Raw genomic sequence first — 14,446 nt, 5'->3', positions numbered from 1 at the left:
TTTTAAGTTTTCTTACTAACACTTTCTTTTCATAGCTTCAATAGTATCACTGACCATATTTGGCTGTGAGACGTGGGCATAGCCGGCCGGACTGGCAAATAAAATACCCCCATCGGGTTGGTGTTACTATTGAAATTATATCGTGTACTTTGTATAGGCTTTTTTAAATTAAAATTGACTCTCATTTTTGTCAATAGCTTTAAGAAAATAAATAAATAAATAAGCGCTAATAAGTACGCAAAAGTGTAGATAAGTGGGAATAAGTGGCTTGGACTGTTCGGGCTTTTGGCTATAACTGACAGTGTTGCTAAATGTGAATGAATTGTTAAGAATGTATTGGCATAGTTGCGATGAAACACTTTGATATAATGAATGCTGATATAATGAATACATATGAAAGATATATTTCATTTATACGTATGTATATATAGAGAAGGAGATGAACATATGTATATGTATATAATGAACATAATCTAGATATATAACAGACATATGACATATAGGCAGATATAGCAGCATTTGCTAATCTTTTTCAAACATTTTTTTATATTTGCCGACCATAATTAGTTGCTTATCATAATTAGATATTACACAATTCCCATTGCAAATATTTAGCACATCACTGAAGGCCTCAACGTTTCTCAATTCTCTATCAAATCGGTGATTATGTCGATCGTAAGAGGTGCTAAACAATATTGCGCCGTGGCTCAAAGGGCAAACAAGAGTTGACCCATTTATGAAGACGGCTAAATGCCAGGCTCAAAAAATATGCCGCAACCGGATCAATAAAGTAGCACACACACGTGTATAGGGTTGTGTGTTTGTATGTGTGTGTGTGTGTGTACGTGTGTGGAAAGTGGACGCTGCCTGGGAGGGCGTGTATCGATGCGCGCATTGCCATAATTACCGCTGCCCATGGGCTCAGCCAATGATGCCAATTGTTTGCACTCTGCCGGCCGCTCTCATTCGATCTCTACGCACTCTTCACTTCTCTGCCCACTCACACTCCCTCTCTCTCTTTCTCTACCTCGCTCTCTGTCACTCTTGCGCTCGCGCGCGCTCCCGCCTTAGCCAAGCGCAAGTTTCTCTCGGGCAGCGCTGCAGCGCAGCTCGACGTCAAGTTTGTGTTTGACGGATGACGACGTCAACGTTGACGTCGACGTTGACGCTGCCGAAAAAAGTCAGTCAGCGCGCGAGCTGTAAGCAGCAGCAAGCAGAAGAAGAAGAAGAAATGAACATATTCACTTAACAAACAAGTTGACTTTATCTTTCCGTTGTCTTCTTTTTCTCTTTTCTTGTTATTTTTGATGTTGTTGTTTGGCCCGTTTGGGCCCGCTGTTGTTGTTGTTGTTGTTGCTGTTCCCTAGATTTATGCATGTGCTCAGTGCCTTCATTTTCGCGTCACTTTTTTCACAATTTTTGGTTGCTTCCGCAGTCGCTGCCTCTGCTGCTGCTGCGACTGCGCGGCGGCTGCGTCTTTTACTTAATTTACTTAAAAATTGTTTTGTAACGTCAAGTTCGACGCCGGCTGCGCAGCTGTCACAAAAGCTGCCGGAATATATAAGGCTAGACGTCTTCCAACTTCATCAAATTCATCTCGACCTCAGTAGCAACAGCAGCAGCAGCAACAGCAGCAGCAGCAGCAACAGCTCCCAGTCAACAGCCAAGGATTAAATCGCGTCGCGTGTCATCAAAAGTTCTCGAACTAAAAACCTAAACGAAAATGAAAGTGTTTTCCATTGCCTGTGTGTGCCTCGTCTTGGCGGCCAGCAGCGCCTGGGCCGCGCCCAGTGTGCAAGATAATCGCGTCGAAAGTGATAACACGCTCGGACGTGCCGCCCGCTATCTGGGCGCCTGCCTCGAGAGCGATGACATGACCACCTGTCTGGCCGTCAAGGGCATTACCGCACTGAATCGCGCCGCCAGGAGCAACAACATTGAGCTAATCAATGGCGTCACCTTCCAGAGGTGTGTGTGAAAGTGAAATGTTGCAAACGAATTGTCGAGTGCATTCGCATTGTGTCTTGTCTTGTCTTGTCTTGGCTCCGAGTTCAGAGTTCAGAGTTCAGAGTGTTCTAAGTTGTGTTTTCTTCATGCCCGTTGCAGAGATCCCGCCAGCCCCGTGCAGCGCAGCGGCAAGTCCCTCAGCGAGCAGGACATCTATGCTGAGCTGCCACAGAATGGCGATGAGCGCAACGGCCGCCTGGTCGATCTGGCCATATCCAGTGCCACCGACTTCCTGAGCACCCACAACTTGGAGTTCAAGCTGCCCGCAGAGACCACCCAGCAGGTGGCACGCGCTCTGGATGAAGGTACATAGCAATTCAATCAAAACAAATTCTCTGATCCACTTTCGGCTAACACTGTTGTGACTCTCTGCTCTCCGTGTTCCGCTCCATTTACAGGTCGCGGCAAGATCAAGAAGATGATTGGCCCCATTGCCCTGGCCATTGGCGCTAAGCTGTTCGCTGTCATTCCCTTGGTGCTCGGCTTCCTCGCCCTGTTGACCTTCAAGGCCGTCGTCGTGGCCAAGATCGCTTTCTTCTTGGCCATTCTGGTCGGCGGCTCCCGCCTGCTGAGCGGCTTTGGCAACAAGTTCGGCGGCAGCGCCATCGGTGGCTACAGCTCGAACGCCTGGTCCGCCCCAGCCACCGCTGGCTGGAGCTCGGGCGCCTCCTCCGCCTATCCCTATGCACGCAGCATCACTGTCGACAATGCCCAGGAGCTGGCCTACGCCGGCCAGCAGCCGGAGCAGCAGCAGCAGCAGCAGTAAGCGGACCTCGTTTCACTTCGGCCAATAGCCAGAAATGTGCCTTTTCTTTTAATTGAAAATCTAGCTTGTAGTAATTTATTCGAGACGTGAAGCTGACGCGTATTTAATTGCCTAATTTATTATTGTATAACACAACATTGCAAAAAACAGAGAAAGAGAATAAGAAGAAGAAGAAATACTTCACATTGTACAAGACACCAGCTAAAGAGTCATGTTAATAAAATCGATAAATACTTTAAACTTGGCCTTAACTTTCAGAGCGTATGACCCTTTTAGATGTGGCCAAAAGTAAAACGGTGGCAACACTTTCCCAAGGCACTCACAACTGGTTGCTAACTATTTATATGATATATACATATATATATGTTTTTATATATGCGCTCGACTTTTAGGCAACTTGTTTTCTGGCTATTAAAACAAAAGTTTTTGGCCAGTTCTTGAGCGCCGACACAGAGCTGGCCACATGCCCAATTGATGCACGTATATATGGATATGTATATGTCTGTGTATATGTATGCGTGTGTGCGTATAGTATAGTTTGGATATTTTTGGCATTTGCCACGCCCCATAATTGAAATATTTCCATGTGGGCCTGGGCACATTAATTGCCGTCAACTTTCTACATGGCTGATGCGATCGAGCAAATGCGAGCATGTGCGACCATTTAGCTTTCTTTTGCGCAGATTTGTCAAAGATTTAGAAGCAATTGAAATAGAAAACGAGACTTGACTCGAAGAGAATGAAATCGAAAGCGTTGAAAGCGTCGCGCTGCTGCCGTCTCTAACGGGGCCAAAGCGCGCATTAAGCGAGCCGCCGGCTGGTGCATACCAAATATGGCCAAGTACGCTGGCCCCTAATAATAATAATCGCTTTTAATGCCATTCAATGGACGGACGGGCTAATGGGAGCTCCAAAGAATCTGGCACATAAGCAAATGGAGTCACGTTCCTTGCCGTCCCGGGGCGTGGCTGTTGCATGCCAATTGCGATCGGCTAACGGTGAGACGACACCCAATTGTCCCAGCTCACCTCTCCCCACCTGTCCACACCTGTCCACACCGCAGTACACCTCTCCGCCGGCATGGCAGTCAAAAGGAAATCGGGGCATTTGCTTATATAAAATAATAATATTCAAACCGCTCGACGACGACTTCCCTTTCGTTTGGTCGTGGGACGTGCGTGAAAATATGGTCAAGAAATTTTTTGGCCATCGGCTGCGACTGTGCCCCATCGCACTAGCATACGCATAAAATTTGCATAAATTGTGAATGTGGCTGTTGCTGCTATATTTTGTTTTGTGTGTGTGCTTTGGCCCGTCGATTTCTAGCCACCAAATTGGACAAAGTGCGCCGCGCTGTGCCCGGCGAGCAATGGAGGCACGCGTTCGCATTGGAAAGGTATAAAACTGCGGCCCATTGCATTCAATTAATCACAAAGCAACTCCCTATCACAAAGCCAACAGCAGTGTGTGCTCTGAACGCATTGCTAAAGCCAAGGACTATCCAAAAATATCAAACCAATTAAATCGGCTAACGGCTCCTCTCCCCGTCCCAAGTCAACCAATATTAAAATGTGCGCGAAATTCGTTTGTGTTGTGCTCGTGGCCAGCTTTGTGTGCGGCGCTCTGGCTCTGCCCTCGCAGGACAGCAGCGAAAAGGACTTAGTGAATTTGCTCAATAAGCTGGATAACGAGGATTCGATTCCATTGTTTGGCGGCCTGCGCATCGATCGCACCGAAACCGGTCGCAGCTTCGGCTCCGCCAAAGGTCTCGAATCGTTCGAGGATCGTGCCGAACGCTATCTGGAAACGCACGAGCTGAATCTCTCGTTCTCCGGCGATGAGCAGGATGAGAATGCCGAGAATGCATACAGCGGACGTGCCATGGAGGGTGAGTTGCCTCCAACGATTCCACGACTCGCTCGTAAAACTGGGCGTCAACTTTCACTCTAGTTGGCAATTGTCTGCAACTGTTGCCATTTGTTGGCAACTGTTTGCAACTCAGTTGCTGGTGCAATTGACAGGCAGTTTGTTGCAAGCACTTGTAGCTACAGCATTGAGCCTTCGAGCCTTGGCCGACTGCCAGATTGCTTGAGTGCCTCACTGCTTGGCTACTTGGCTGCGTGGCCGTAAATTGCGCATACGCCGCGTGCACACAAGTATTTGCCGATTTATTGCTCAACTCGTGTTGCATACTTTGCAGCTGCAGCAAGAGCTGCCAATTTACTCACTCGACTTTGCATATTTTTGTGCTAAACAAGAAATGGTTTTCGATTTCTCTCCACTTTCCACAGAGTCGCGCAGCAAGCGCATGAAGAAGATGCTGCTGCCCCTGCTCTTGATCTTGAAGCTGAAGAAGGCGGTCGTCGTCAAGGTCCTGTTCACCATCATCAAGTTCATCTCTCTGAAGGCTCTGGCCATCTCCTTCCTTGCCCTCATCCTGGCTGGTAAGTGCCTTGTGGCGGACAGTAATAAGTGAGCTGTTTCATTGACGAATCACTCTGTGTAGGTGCCACCTTCTTCAAGGACTTGTTGGCCAAGAAGAAGGACCACATCACCACTGCCTACATCACTGGCAGCCCATTGAACGCCGAGATTGTGCACTCCGACTGGAACCGCAACGGTCAGGCCAGCGCTGCCGACTTGGCCTACAACCATTATGGCCTGGCTCAGCCCTTCTAAGCATTTCTCCACAATCCAATCCACCAAATCATCCAAGAACTTTCCATTCAAATATCTTCCGCTCTATACGCTGTCCCCTCCCCTTGCTGTCCCTTTCCCTCTTTGCCCTTCCCCTCTCTAAAGACTTAGACCTCCCACATGGCTAAACTTGTTGTAGTGTTGTAGTCAATAATTATTTAGTTTAACTTAGTTAGTTAGCTGCGACATACCAAAAACAAAACAAACAAAAAAAACAAAAAAAAAAACAGAAAGAAAAAAGAAAAAGTAGAAAAGAAAAGAAGAGGAGATAAATCAACGGTGACAACCGAACATCAAATACGACTTCGCTAGCTCAGGATAACGCACACGGACTACATATACTAAATGCTTGCGCCATATTTATTGCACAATCAAACATGCTCTTCAAGCAGACATGCAGCTCAGGTTCACAAAGCAAAACAAAGCAAAAAAAAAAAAAAATAAAAAATAAAAAAACGAACAATAATGAAAAGAAAACGAAATGTAAGCAGGAATACTTAAATGTCTGCTAAAGAGCTTACTTATTAAGTATTTATTTTAATAATTTATAGCAATTGAATAAAAATGATTCATGAAATGCAAATTTATTGCGCTTTAATCATGGGCGGGTCATAAATTCTGCACGCAAGCTTAGTGCAAGCCAAGCTAGAGACGATTTATTGAACTCTTTATATATTATCAAAGTCAAAATTAATGCCTGCAGGCAAGAAAAATATAATTATGACACAAGGCGTGCTTGGTTTGAATCAGACTGATGTGTAAAAAAATAACATTATTTTAAATTTATTTTATATTTTACTTATTTATTTATTTATTTATTTATTTATTTGCTTATTTATTTATTTATTTATTTATTTATTTTTTTTTGCTCAGTGTTATTGTTAACATAACCATAATCAGTTTTATTTATTTATGAAGTAATTTTTCTTTTTTTTCAGAATAATAATATTTATATTTTTAATATAATTAATATTTAGCAATGTTATTATTATATCGTATTTTTAATTGAAAAATTAATATATTTTTTTTAATTTTTTTTTTTTTTTTATTATCGATATTATTATTATTTATTTATTTTGATTTTTTTATTTAATTTTATTTTAATTACTTTTTATTTCAATTTTATTAACATTAATATCACAACTCACAACTGTTGCCAATAGAATTCTCATCATCATTGTCATCACTATTATTAATATAAGTTATTTTAGTTTTGTTATTATTCCAATCAGAGCTACTATCAGCATGGCACCTAGCTTAAGCGAAAATCCATGCCCATTTATGCTGCTCGGCTTCGATGACTCAACAACTTGGCCCGCACAGCCTCCAGACGTGGCCGTATTAAAATGTTATTAGCAACAATGCGGGGCAATTAGCTAGTTAGTTTAGTTGTCTGTTGCCAGCTATTAATTAATAAAGGTACTTGGTACGAGGCACGCGACTTTTATCTGTCCCATAATTATGCAGGTATTTGTGAATTTTCTTTTTGGCTCAGGAAATTCATTAAGCTGGGACCCACTGGAGCAGTCGGTGACAAATTTTAGCCGCCCGTTGCGCTACACTGAGCGCCGTGCCACAGAGAGGAGGAAAGCGAAAGTGCCGGCCAGTGGCCAAGTTGGTTCGCTGCTTGGCTGCTTGGTTGGTTGGCTGGTCAGACTCAGTTGAACGGCTCTGGGAAGAATTTCGACCACAAATCGTGGTGTAATTAGAAAAGGTTCAAAAACAGCGGCCAACCTAAACCTAAATGCGGCAATGACTTTTCTTGGCGCTCAGTGCGTAGTGAAAGGGAAATGCCTATAAAAACCAAAGCCATAAAAATGAGTTGCTACAGTCACTCAAGAGCTTCACAAATCACTAGACTTACTTTCGCACTCACTTATATTAGCCGAAAAAAATAAATAAAAGAAATACAGAATTATGCTGTTGCTCAAGACCTTGGAGTATCTGTTTTACTTGGCCTGGTTCTGTTTGCTTTGCAAATATGCAGAGGCGGCAAGCGTGCAGCCCACGGAGCCGAGTGCAAAGTACACGGAGCCAACCCAAAGGAGTCCCGCAGTGGGCCTAAGCGAGTGCGAGTCGGGCAGCTTCAGCTGGATGTGCCTAAAAATAGAATTTGTGAAGATTATGGAGCGTCTAGCCGAGCAGAAGGAGCTCAATGTGCTGCCGGGCGTGAGCGTGGTCAAGGATGAGAATGCCACAGAGCTGAAAACCTCCGAGCTGATGGCAGGTGAGTTCAGCTTAATTATTCAAAGGGAAGTTGTATATTCACAAATGGCTGCATATTTGCAGAGGTCGCACGCAGCTATCCCAGCGATCCGAATACGCGACTCAATGGCTATATTCTGGCCAAGCTGGAGAACATTTTGAAGACGCGCGTCCTGCGCCTTCGGCTGCTGGACGACACCAGCTTTGAGGAGGGACGCAAGCACAAGTTTGGCAAGAAGGGCGGCATGGAGGCTCTCGTCGCTGCCGGCGTCATGATGAAGGGCATGCTGATGGCTCTGGGTCTCGGAGCCATTGCCATGATGGCCGGTAAGGCGCTGATGACAGCTCTCATGGCGCTCACGCTCAGCGGCGTGCTCGGTCTGAAGAGCCTGGCCAGCGGCGGTGGCAAGTCCACCACATACGAGATCGTGGCGAAGCCCGTGTACACGTCCAGCCATTCGCATTCGGTTAGCCACGAGGACGGCCACGGGCACAGCGCCCACTTTGCCGGCGTCGGCGCTGGCGGCGGCAGCGGCAGCGGCTATGGCTACGGGGGATACGCGCGCGCTCTGCACCTGCAGCAGCCCAGCCAGCTGCAAATGCTGTAATGCACACACGATATATACTAGTATATAAGTTATTTATTGTATTTATTTAATTATTTATTGCGAGTCAACTTGTACTCTTTAAGCAAATATCAAATGAGCAACACGCGTACTACGAACTACCCGCACACCCGTACAAAAGCTGTGCAATTTATTTCTGAACTCGTTAAGAAGTGAAATGTATATTTGCGACTACAACAATACTCTATACTCCAGTTACATACATAGCAACAGCTAACTCGTAGTTATAAAACTAAACAACAACAACAAATATATACATATATATATATATATATATATATATATATATGTGTATAACACATCATTGTCAAAAGAATTCCAGCAAATAAAACTGTAAAATTATAATAAATTTTAATATTATTTTGTATGTAAGTCACTTATATAATTTTCAACATAGTGCGAAAAACTGTTTAATTAAATTTGGATATTGATTAACAAATTTAAAGCGGTCAAAGAATATAAGTTTGCGCACGTGTGAAATATAAATTGGCGACTTTTCAAAAGATTTAGTTTCACTTCTAACCCAATTCAGTTTTGTCATAAAAAGGCAGATAAAGCTCAACCTAGGCATCAGTTCTTTCAGATCTTTCGCAGCACAATGAAGATCAATTGTAGTGGTAACAAAATACAATAGCTCCTTGACTCTATATATACATATATCTAACTAATGTTTTCTTCCAGTAATATTCTTGGTGCTTTGCGCAGCTGGGATGTGCTCAGCAATTAAAGGATCTGCGCCGAAAGCCATTGAAAAGAATCTTAATGGCACAACAGAAGGCGATGACTTGGCATTGGATATGGTTTCAGAAGAAGATGAAGAATCAGATGATGAAACAAATGAATCGCCTTTGACCATCGACGATATGGAGGAAGAACTAACAAGGCAACTTGAAATAGCCAATGAAATCGAGCCAGAGACTCGTCCCACCAAGAAAACCCCACAGGCGCACATCAGAAACTCCGCCGCTCACGCTCATCATCCCCAACCAGTAGCCGGTCTTATGCCGTACTATGCAGCACCCGCACCTATGCCATATGCAGCACCCGCTCCCATGACGTATGCAGCACCGGCTCCAATGCCATATGCCATGCCATATTCGCAGTGCCCCTACAGCCAGCCGTTGTACTATCCGCAGCCCATGTATCCGCCCTATCCATATACACCCCACAATCACGTCGTGAAGGCCGCAATAGACCCCACGGATACAACTGAAGTAGTCAACATCGACCAACTACTGAAGATTGCCAACTTCTGGAACAAACAAAATGCCACGGCAGTCTACAACAAAAATGCAACCACAAAGGGTAGAAAGCGTATTTCCATCAGGAACTGGATTAGAAATAAGGCCAACAAATATTCAACCCCTGCCACTAAGTTATAAATGGAAATTGTTCTAAAATGTTTTTTTTGATTAATATTGTGTTGCATTAAGTTTCATATTTTTATGTATCTTATTCATTTTTATTTTTATTTATTTACAATTGATATATAAAAAAATAAATAAATAAATAAATAAAATAAATAATAGAGGTTTCTTTATTATAACTAACGATGCATCGTGATGGTTAAAATACATGGCTCTGCAGAGCTGAGAAACTATTTTCTCACATACCAGTTTGCTCGTGTCAATCCCGCTTAATTTTGCAAGGTTTGAAATTGTATAACCACAGTAAATCTGAAGTCTCTAGGTCTAATAGTATTAAAATTATGCTTAAAACGACATAAATTTGTCGATTATTCTCGACAAAAAAGCTATCGGATGAGTTATCGAAAAATATGATAAACTTGTACTACGGTATACACGAGTATGCATGCCAAATTTCAAATTTCTCTAGCTCTTATAACTTCTGAGATCAGTTTGCTCATACGGACGGACAGACGGACAGGACTATATCGAGTCAGCTCGGCGCCCTGATCAAGAATATATATACTTTATGGGGTCTGCGATGATTCCTTCTGCCTGCTACATACTTTTCACAAAACCAACATACCCTGATGACATCCATCACACTTACTTGATGGCCTCATTAAATTTGAATGTAAAAAATCGAAATTGTAAAAAATGCGCCTAAATTAAATTTTGGAGACCTTAGCTCTTAAGGTATAGGAGATATAATTAAATAACTTATTTTCGATACGGTTTTTAATCGATCAAAAATGGAATAAGTTATCGATTTTTGGGGATTAAAAAAAATTTAAGTCTCTAGCTCTAATATCTTCTGAAATTGACGCGTTCGAACATACGAACAGACAGACAGGGCCAAATCGACCCTGATTTCCCATTGTCAATGGGTTCAGGGTATAAAAATTTAAATGTAAGTCAAATTAAATAAACATAGCAAAATTATTATTATTATATCAATATTATTGTTATTATTATTAATATTATATACAATATTATTATTATTATTATTATTATATACAATATTATTTATATCACTTCTTTAATTTAGAATATTGTGTGAAAATTTTATTAATAAAGGTCTGCGATATTAATTAGCAAATCGAAAGTGGTCTCCAGCCCGTAAATTAGCGAATTTCCAAAGTTTTTAATTCCACTGCTAACCCAATTTAAAACACGAATCAGTTTTGTCATAAAAAGGCAGAGGAAGCTCCATCTGGGCATCAGTTGTTCCACAGATCTTTTGCAGCACAATGAAGACTAGTTGTAGTGGTAACAAAATATAATAGTCCCTAGACTACGTTATATATATATAATAATAAGACCGACGTTATTGTTGAAATAAAAAAAATTTATTCTTAATAACTTATAACAGAGTACAAGCGGTCTTAGAGCTGAATTAAAACTGAGCTACTGATTGATAATTTGTTTGTCTTATATAGCTAGAAATATGTATCGATGGTGGCGTGATTTTGGCGAAGTGAGTGGCCTGATCGGTGACTCCCAAATATGCTGCGTATGCAGTTCCCACGGGAAGGGTTTAATGCGTTGGAGTGCGATTCGTTTGTATATGTGGACGATGGGATGATTGGCGATTTGTTTATAAGTAGTCGCTAGGGCGATTTGTTTATGTTGAGTTATGAAGGGGATCGTGGCTTTGGTGCAGAGTTTTAGTGTGGGTGAGTGCTGATGGATATATTACTTCCCCATCCTAAAGAGATTAGCCTGTCCTCAGGCGGAAAATATAGGGTACAATTGTGGTATGGTTTCTAATGGTGCATGAGTTTCGGGGAGTGGTTGCTCTGGAACTGTTAATTTCTTCTCCTAAAAGATTTTCTTCTAGTTTGATTCTAGAGAGGGCATCTGCTACGTGGTTTTCCTTTCCTGGTAGATATTTAATAGTATAGTCGTATTCGTTTAATTTAATCTTCCATCTTTGTAATTTCATGTTTGGTTCTTTAATATTGTGTAGCCATACTAGTGGTTTATGATCGCTAAGGATTTGGAATTTTCGACCGAAGAGATATGGTCTGAAATATTTGGTAGCCCATACGATGGCTAATAGTTCTTTTTCTATTGCTGAATAATTGAGTTCGTGATCATTTAAAGTTCTACTTGCGAAACAGATTGCTTTGTGGTCCTGTGAGAGGACTGCTCCTATAGCCACATTACTTGCGTCTGTGGTTAGAGAGAAAGTTTTATTGAAATCTGGATAGATTAGTATTGGGTCATTTGTTATAAGTACTTTCATTTTCTCGAAAGCTGAGATGAATTCTTGGTTAGTTATATCAATTTTGGATTCCTTTTTCAATCCTAGAGTGAGTGGTTTTGCTATTTTGGCAAAATTTGGAATAAACTTGCGGTAAAATCCGCAAAGACCTAGGAAAGATTTAATTTCTTTTGGTGTCTTGGGAATTGGAAAATTTACTATAGCTGCTACTTTATCGGGATTAGGTTTGATTCCTTCTGTTGTTATTATATGTCCTAAGAATTGTGTTTCCTTTTTTAGAAATTCGCATTTGTCTAATTGGAGTTTTAAATTTGCTTTGCGTAATCTGTCAAATACCTTTTTTATGGAAGCTAAGTGTTCATCTAGTGAAGTTGAGAATATGATTATGTCGTCGAGATAAACTAGACAGTCTTTGAAGATTAAGTCTTCTAAAAGGTTATTCATACATCTTTGAAAGGTTGCAGGGGCGTTTTTTAACCCGAAAGGCATACGGGTGAATTCGTAATGCCCTTGTTTTGTTGAGAATGCAGTTTTTGCGATTGATTGAGGGTCCATTTGAATTTGATGGAAGCCCTTTGCTAGATCGATAGTGGTAAAATATTGGCATTTGCCAAGTTTATCAAGGATTTCATCCATGATGGGTATTGGGTATTTATCATCTATTGTGATTTCATTAAGTCCACGATAGTCAATGACTAATCGATATTTTTTTCTTTGGAAGCGTCCTCTTTTTTAGGTACGATCCATATGGGTGAACAATAGGGTGAATTAGATTTTCTAATGATTCCCTGTTCTAACATTTCGTTAATTTGCTTGTTGACTTCTTGGTCAAGAATTTGAGGGTGTCTATAAGGGTATTTATAGATGGGGTCCTCATGTTTGGTTATTATTTTATGTTTGATTGTACTAGTAAAGGTCAAATTTTCACCTTTTCTGTACTGAATGTCACTATAGTCGTGAAGTATTTTTTTTAATTTATTTGTTTCTTCTGGATTTAGATGGTCCAGTCTGTATTCGTATTTTTCTTCAATATTATTATTTATTTCGTACGAAAATAAGTCGTACTCGAATTCTGTTGGAGGGTAAGGGGTTTCATTGGAAATTTCTTTATTATATTTGAATTTGAAAGTGTAGTTCCCTATGGTTATGTTATCTTCTGCATAATTAATGATGGCTTTGGATGCCGAGAGGTAATTTCTACCTAATAGTATATCGTAACTGTCTGAAAAATTGTGACAATAGAATTTTTGTATAGTGGGGCAGAGTTTGCTGCTTGCGAATGAGACGCTTTTATTGAGTTCTATTATACCTTTAATGGTTTGAACTTTTAGATGTTCTTTAGTTTCTGGGAAATTGAAAAAGTTTTTGTTAATAAGGTTTATGGAAGAACCTGTGTCTATTATGCATTTAAGGGGTGTATCATTTAAGATGAGTCTGATGTAGGGGTTTGTTCGATTGGTGTTATCGGTCTGGTTTGATCCGAGGCAGATTGATGAAAATTTTCTGACCAATCCATTTTAGTCTGTCCGCTGTTGCTTTCTCTAATTCGTTTAGTTGGTTGGTTAGGGAAAGGACTTTGAGTTTGAGTGGTCTGTTGATAGTTTAGAGGATTTTGTTGCGTTTCGTGATTTAATTTGCTACGGAACTCAGTATAAAGTTGTTGGTTAGTAGGATTATTCTGTCCTGTTGAAATGGATTGATAATTATTTTGTTTGTAATTCGTTTGATTTTGTGTTGGTTTATAATTACTTTGAGTTTGGTTTTGTTTAGAATAAGTTTGAGAATCAGTTGACTTCGAAGAGTACTTGGGTTTATCTGCGAAACTATTTTCATATAAGCCTTCTCTTTGGGCTACTTGTTTTAAATTAGACACTGTTGAAATATCAAACTTCGCTAAAGTCATATAGAGCCTATCTGGTAACTTTCTAGTAATAACTTCTTTTACTGTATTATTCATTGCATTTATATAGAGTGTAGCATTGGCGGGGTCGCCTTCTAATGTTAACTTGTTTACAATTATGAATGTCTTATGTTCTAATTCTTCGATAAACTTACGAAGGCTTCCGTTGAAATTGGTGTTGTACAAACGTCGTAGAAGTTCCTCGCAAGGTGTGTGAGTTTTGAACTCACTGATCAGGGCGGATCGAAGACTAGTCCAACCTGTGGCTTGTGTGAGTTGGGACACTCGTTGTGCTGCTCCAGTTAGTAGCATCTCGATGGTTCCATGCATTAGGCTATGCTGGCGGACGTCCTTTGTTGGATATAGTTGCATTATATAGTCGATACGTCTGATGAAAGCACTTAATCCGTTGGTGTCACCGTCGAATATAGGCACCTGCCTTAGAAGAGTTAGGGCCTGATTGAGGTGGGTCTCCGACAATTCCAGAGTCATGGTGGAGCCGTTTAATTGGTTCTTAAGCACTTGTTTGTTTGAGAGTTTTTTTTTTTTAAATAGTTAGCTCACTATTAGGTTACACACAGTTGGCACGAAATTGTGAGTGGGTTTCTGTTC

The 14,446-nt window shown here is 41.2% G+C and overlaps 3 protein-coding genes across 3 annotated transcripts; all 3 read left to right on the top strand.

Moving 5' to 3' along the window:
• Positions 1–1,601: 1,601 nt before the first annotated feature.
• On the top strand, positions 1,602–3,013 carry LOC6573155. The gene is made up of 3 exons (XM_001999210.4): positions 1,602–1,968; positions 2,107–2,312; positions 2,406–3,013. Exons 1-3 carry the CDS (start codon positions 1,724–1,726, stop codon positions 2,771–2,773), a joined length of 819 nt encoding a protein of 272 aa, XP_001999246.1. The 5' UTR covers positions 1,602–1,723; the 3' UTR covers positions 2,774–3,013.
• Positions 3,014–4,216: 1,203 nt separating this feature from the next.
• On the top strand, positions 4,217–6,009 carry LOC6573156. The gene is made up of 3 exons (XM_001999211.4): positions 4,217–4,661; positions 5,065–5,217; positions 5,280–6,009. Exons 1-3 carry the CDS (start codon positions 4,343–4,345, stop codon positions 5,450–5,452), a joined length of 645 nt encoding a protein of 214 aa, XP_001999247.1. The 5' UTR covers positions 4,217–4,342; the 3' UTR covers positions 5,453–6,009.
• Positions 6,010–7,250: 1,241 nt separating this feature from the next.
• On the top strand, positions 7,251–8,322 carry LOC6573157. Its single transcript, XM_001999212.2, has 2 exons — positions 7,251–7,697; positions 7,760–8,322. The coding sequence occupies exons 1-2, from the start codon at positions 7,388–7,390 to the stop codon at positions 8,281–8,283; spliced, it is 834 nt and encodes a 277-aa protein (XP_001999248.1). The 5' UTR covers positions 7,251–7,387; the 3' UTR covers positions 8,284–8,322.
• The last annotated feature ends 6,124 nt before the right edge of the window (positions 8,323–14,446 follow it).

Source organism: Drosophila mojavensis, unplaced genomic scaffold (assembly GCF_018153725.1).
Source record: "Drosophila mojavensis isolate 15081-1352.22 unplaced genomic scaffold, ASM1815372v1 contig_16, whole genome shotgun sequence".
NCBI lineage: Eukaryota > Metazoa > Arthropoda > Insecta > Diptera > Drosophilidae > Drosophila > Drosophila mojavensis.
Note: the sequence above shows the minus strand (reverse complement) of the source record. Positions and strands in the feature narration are given on the sequence as shown.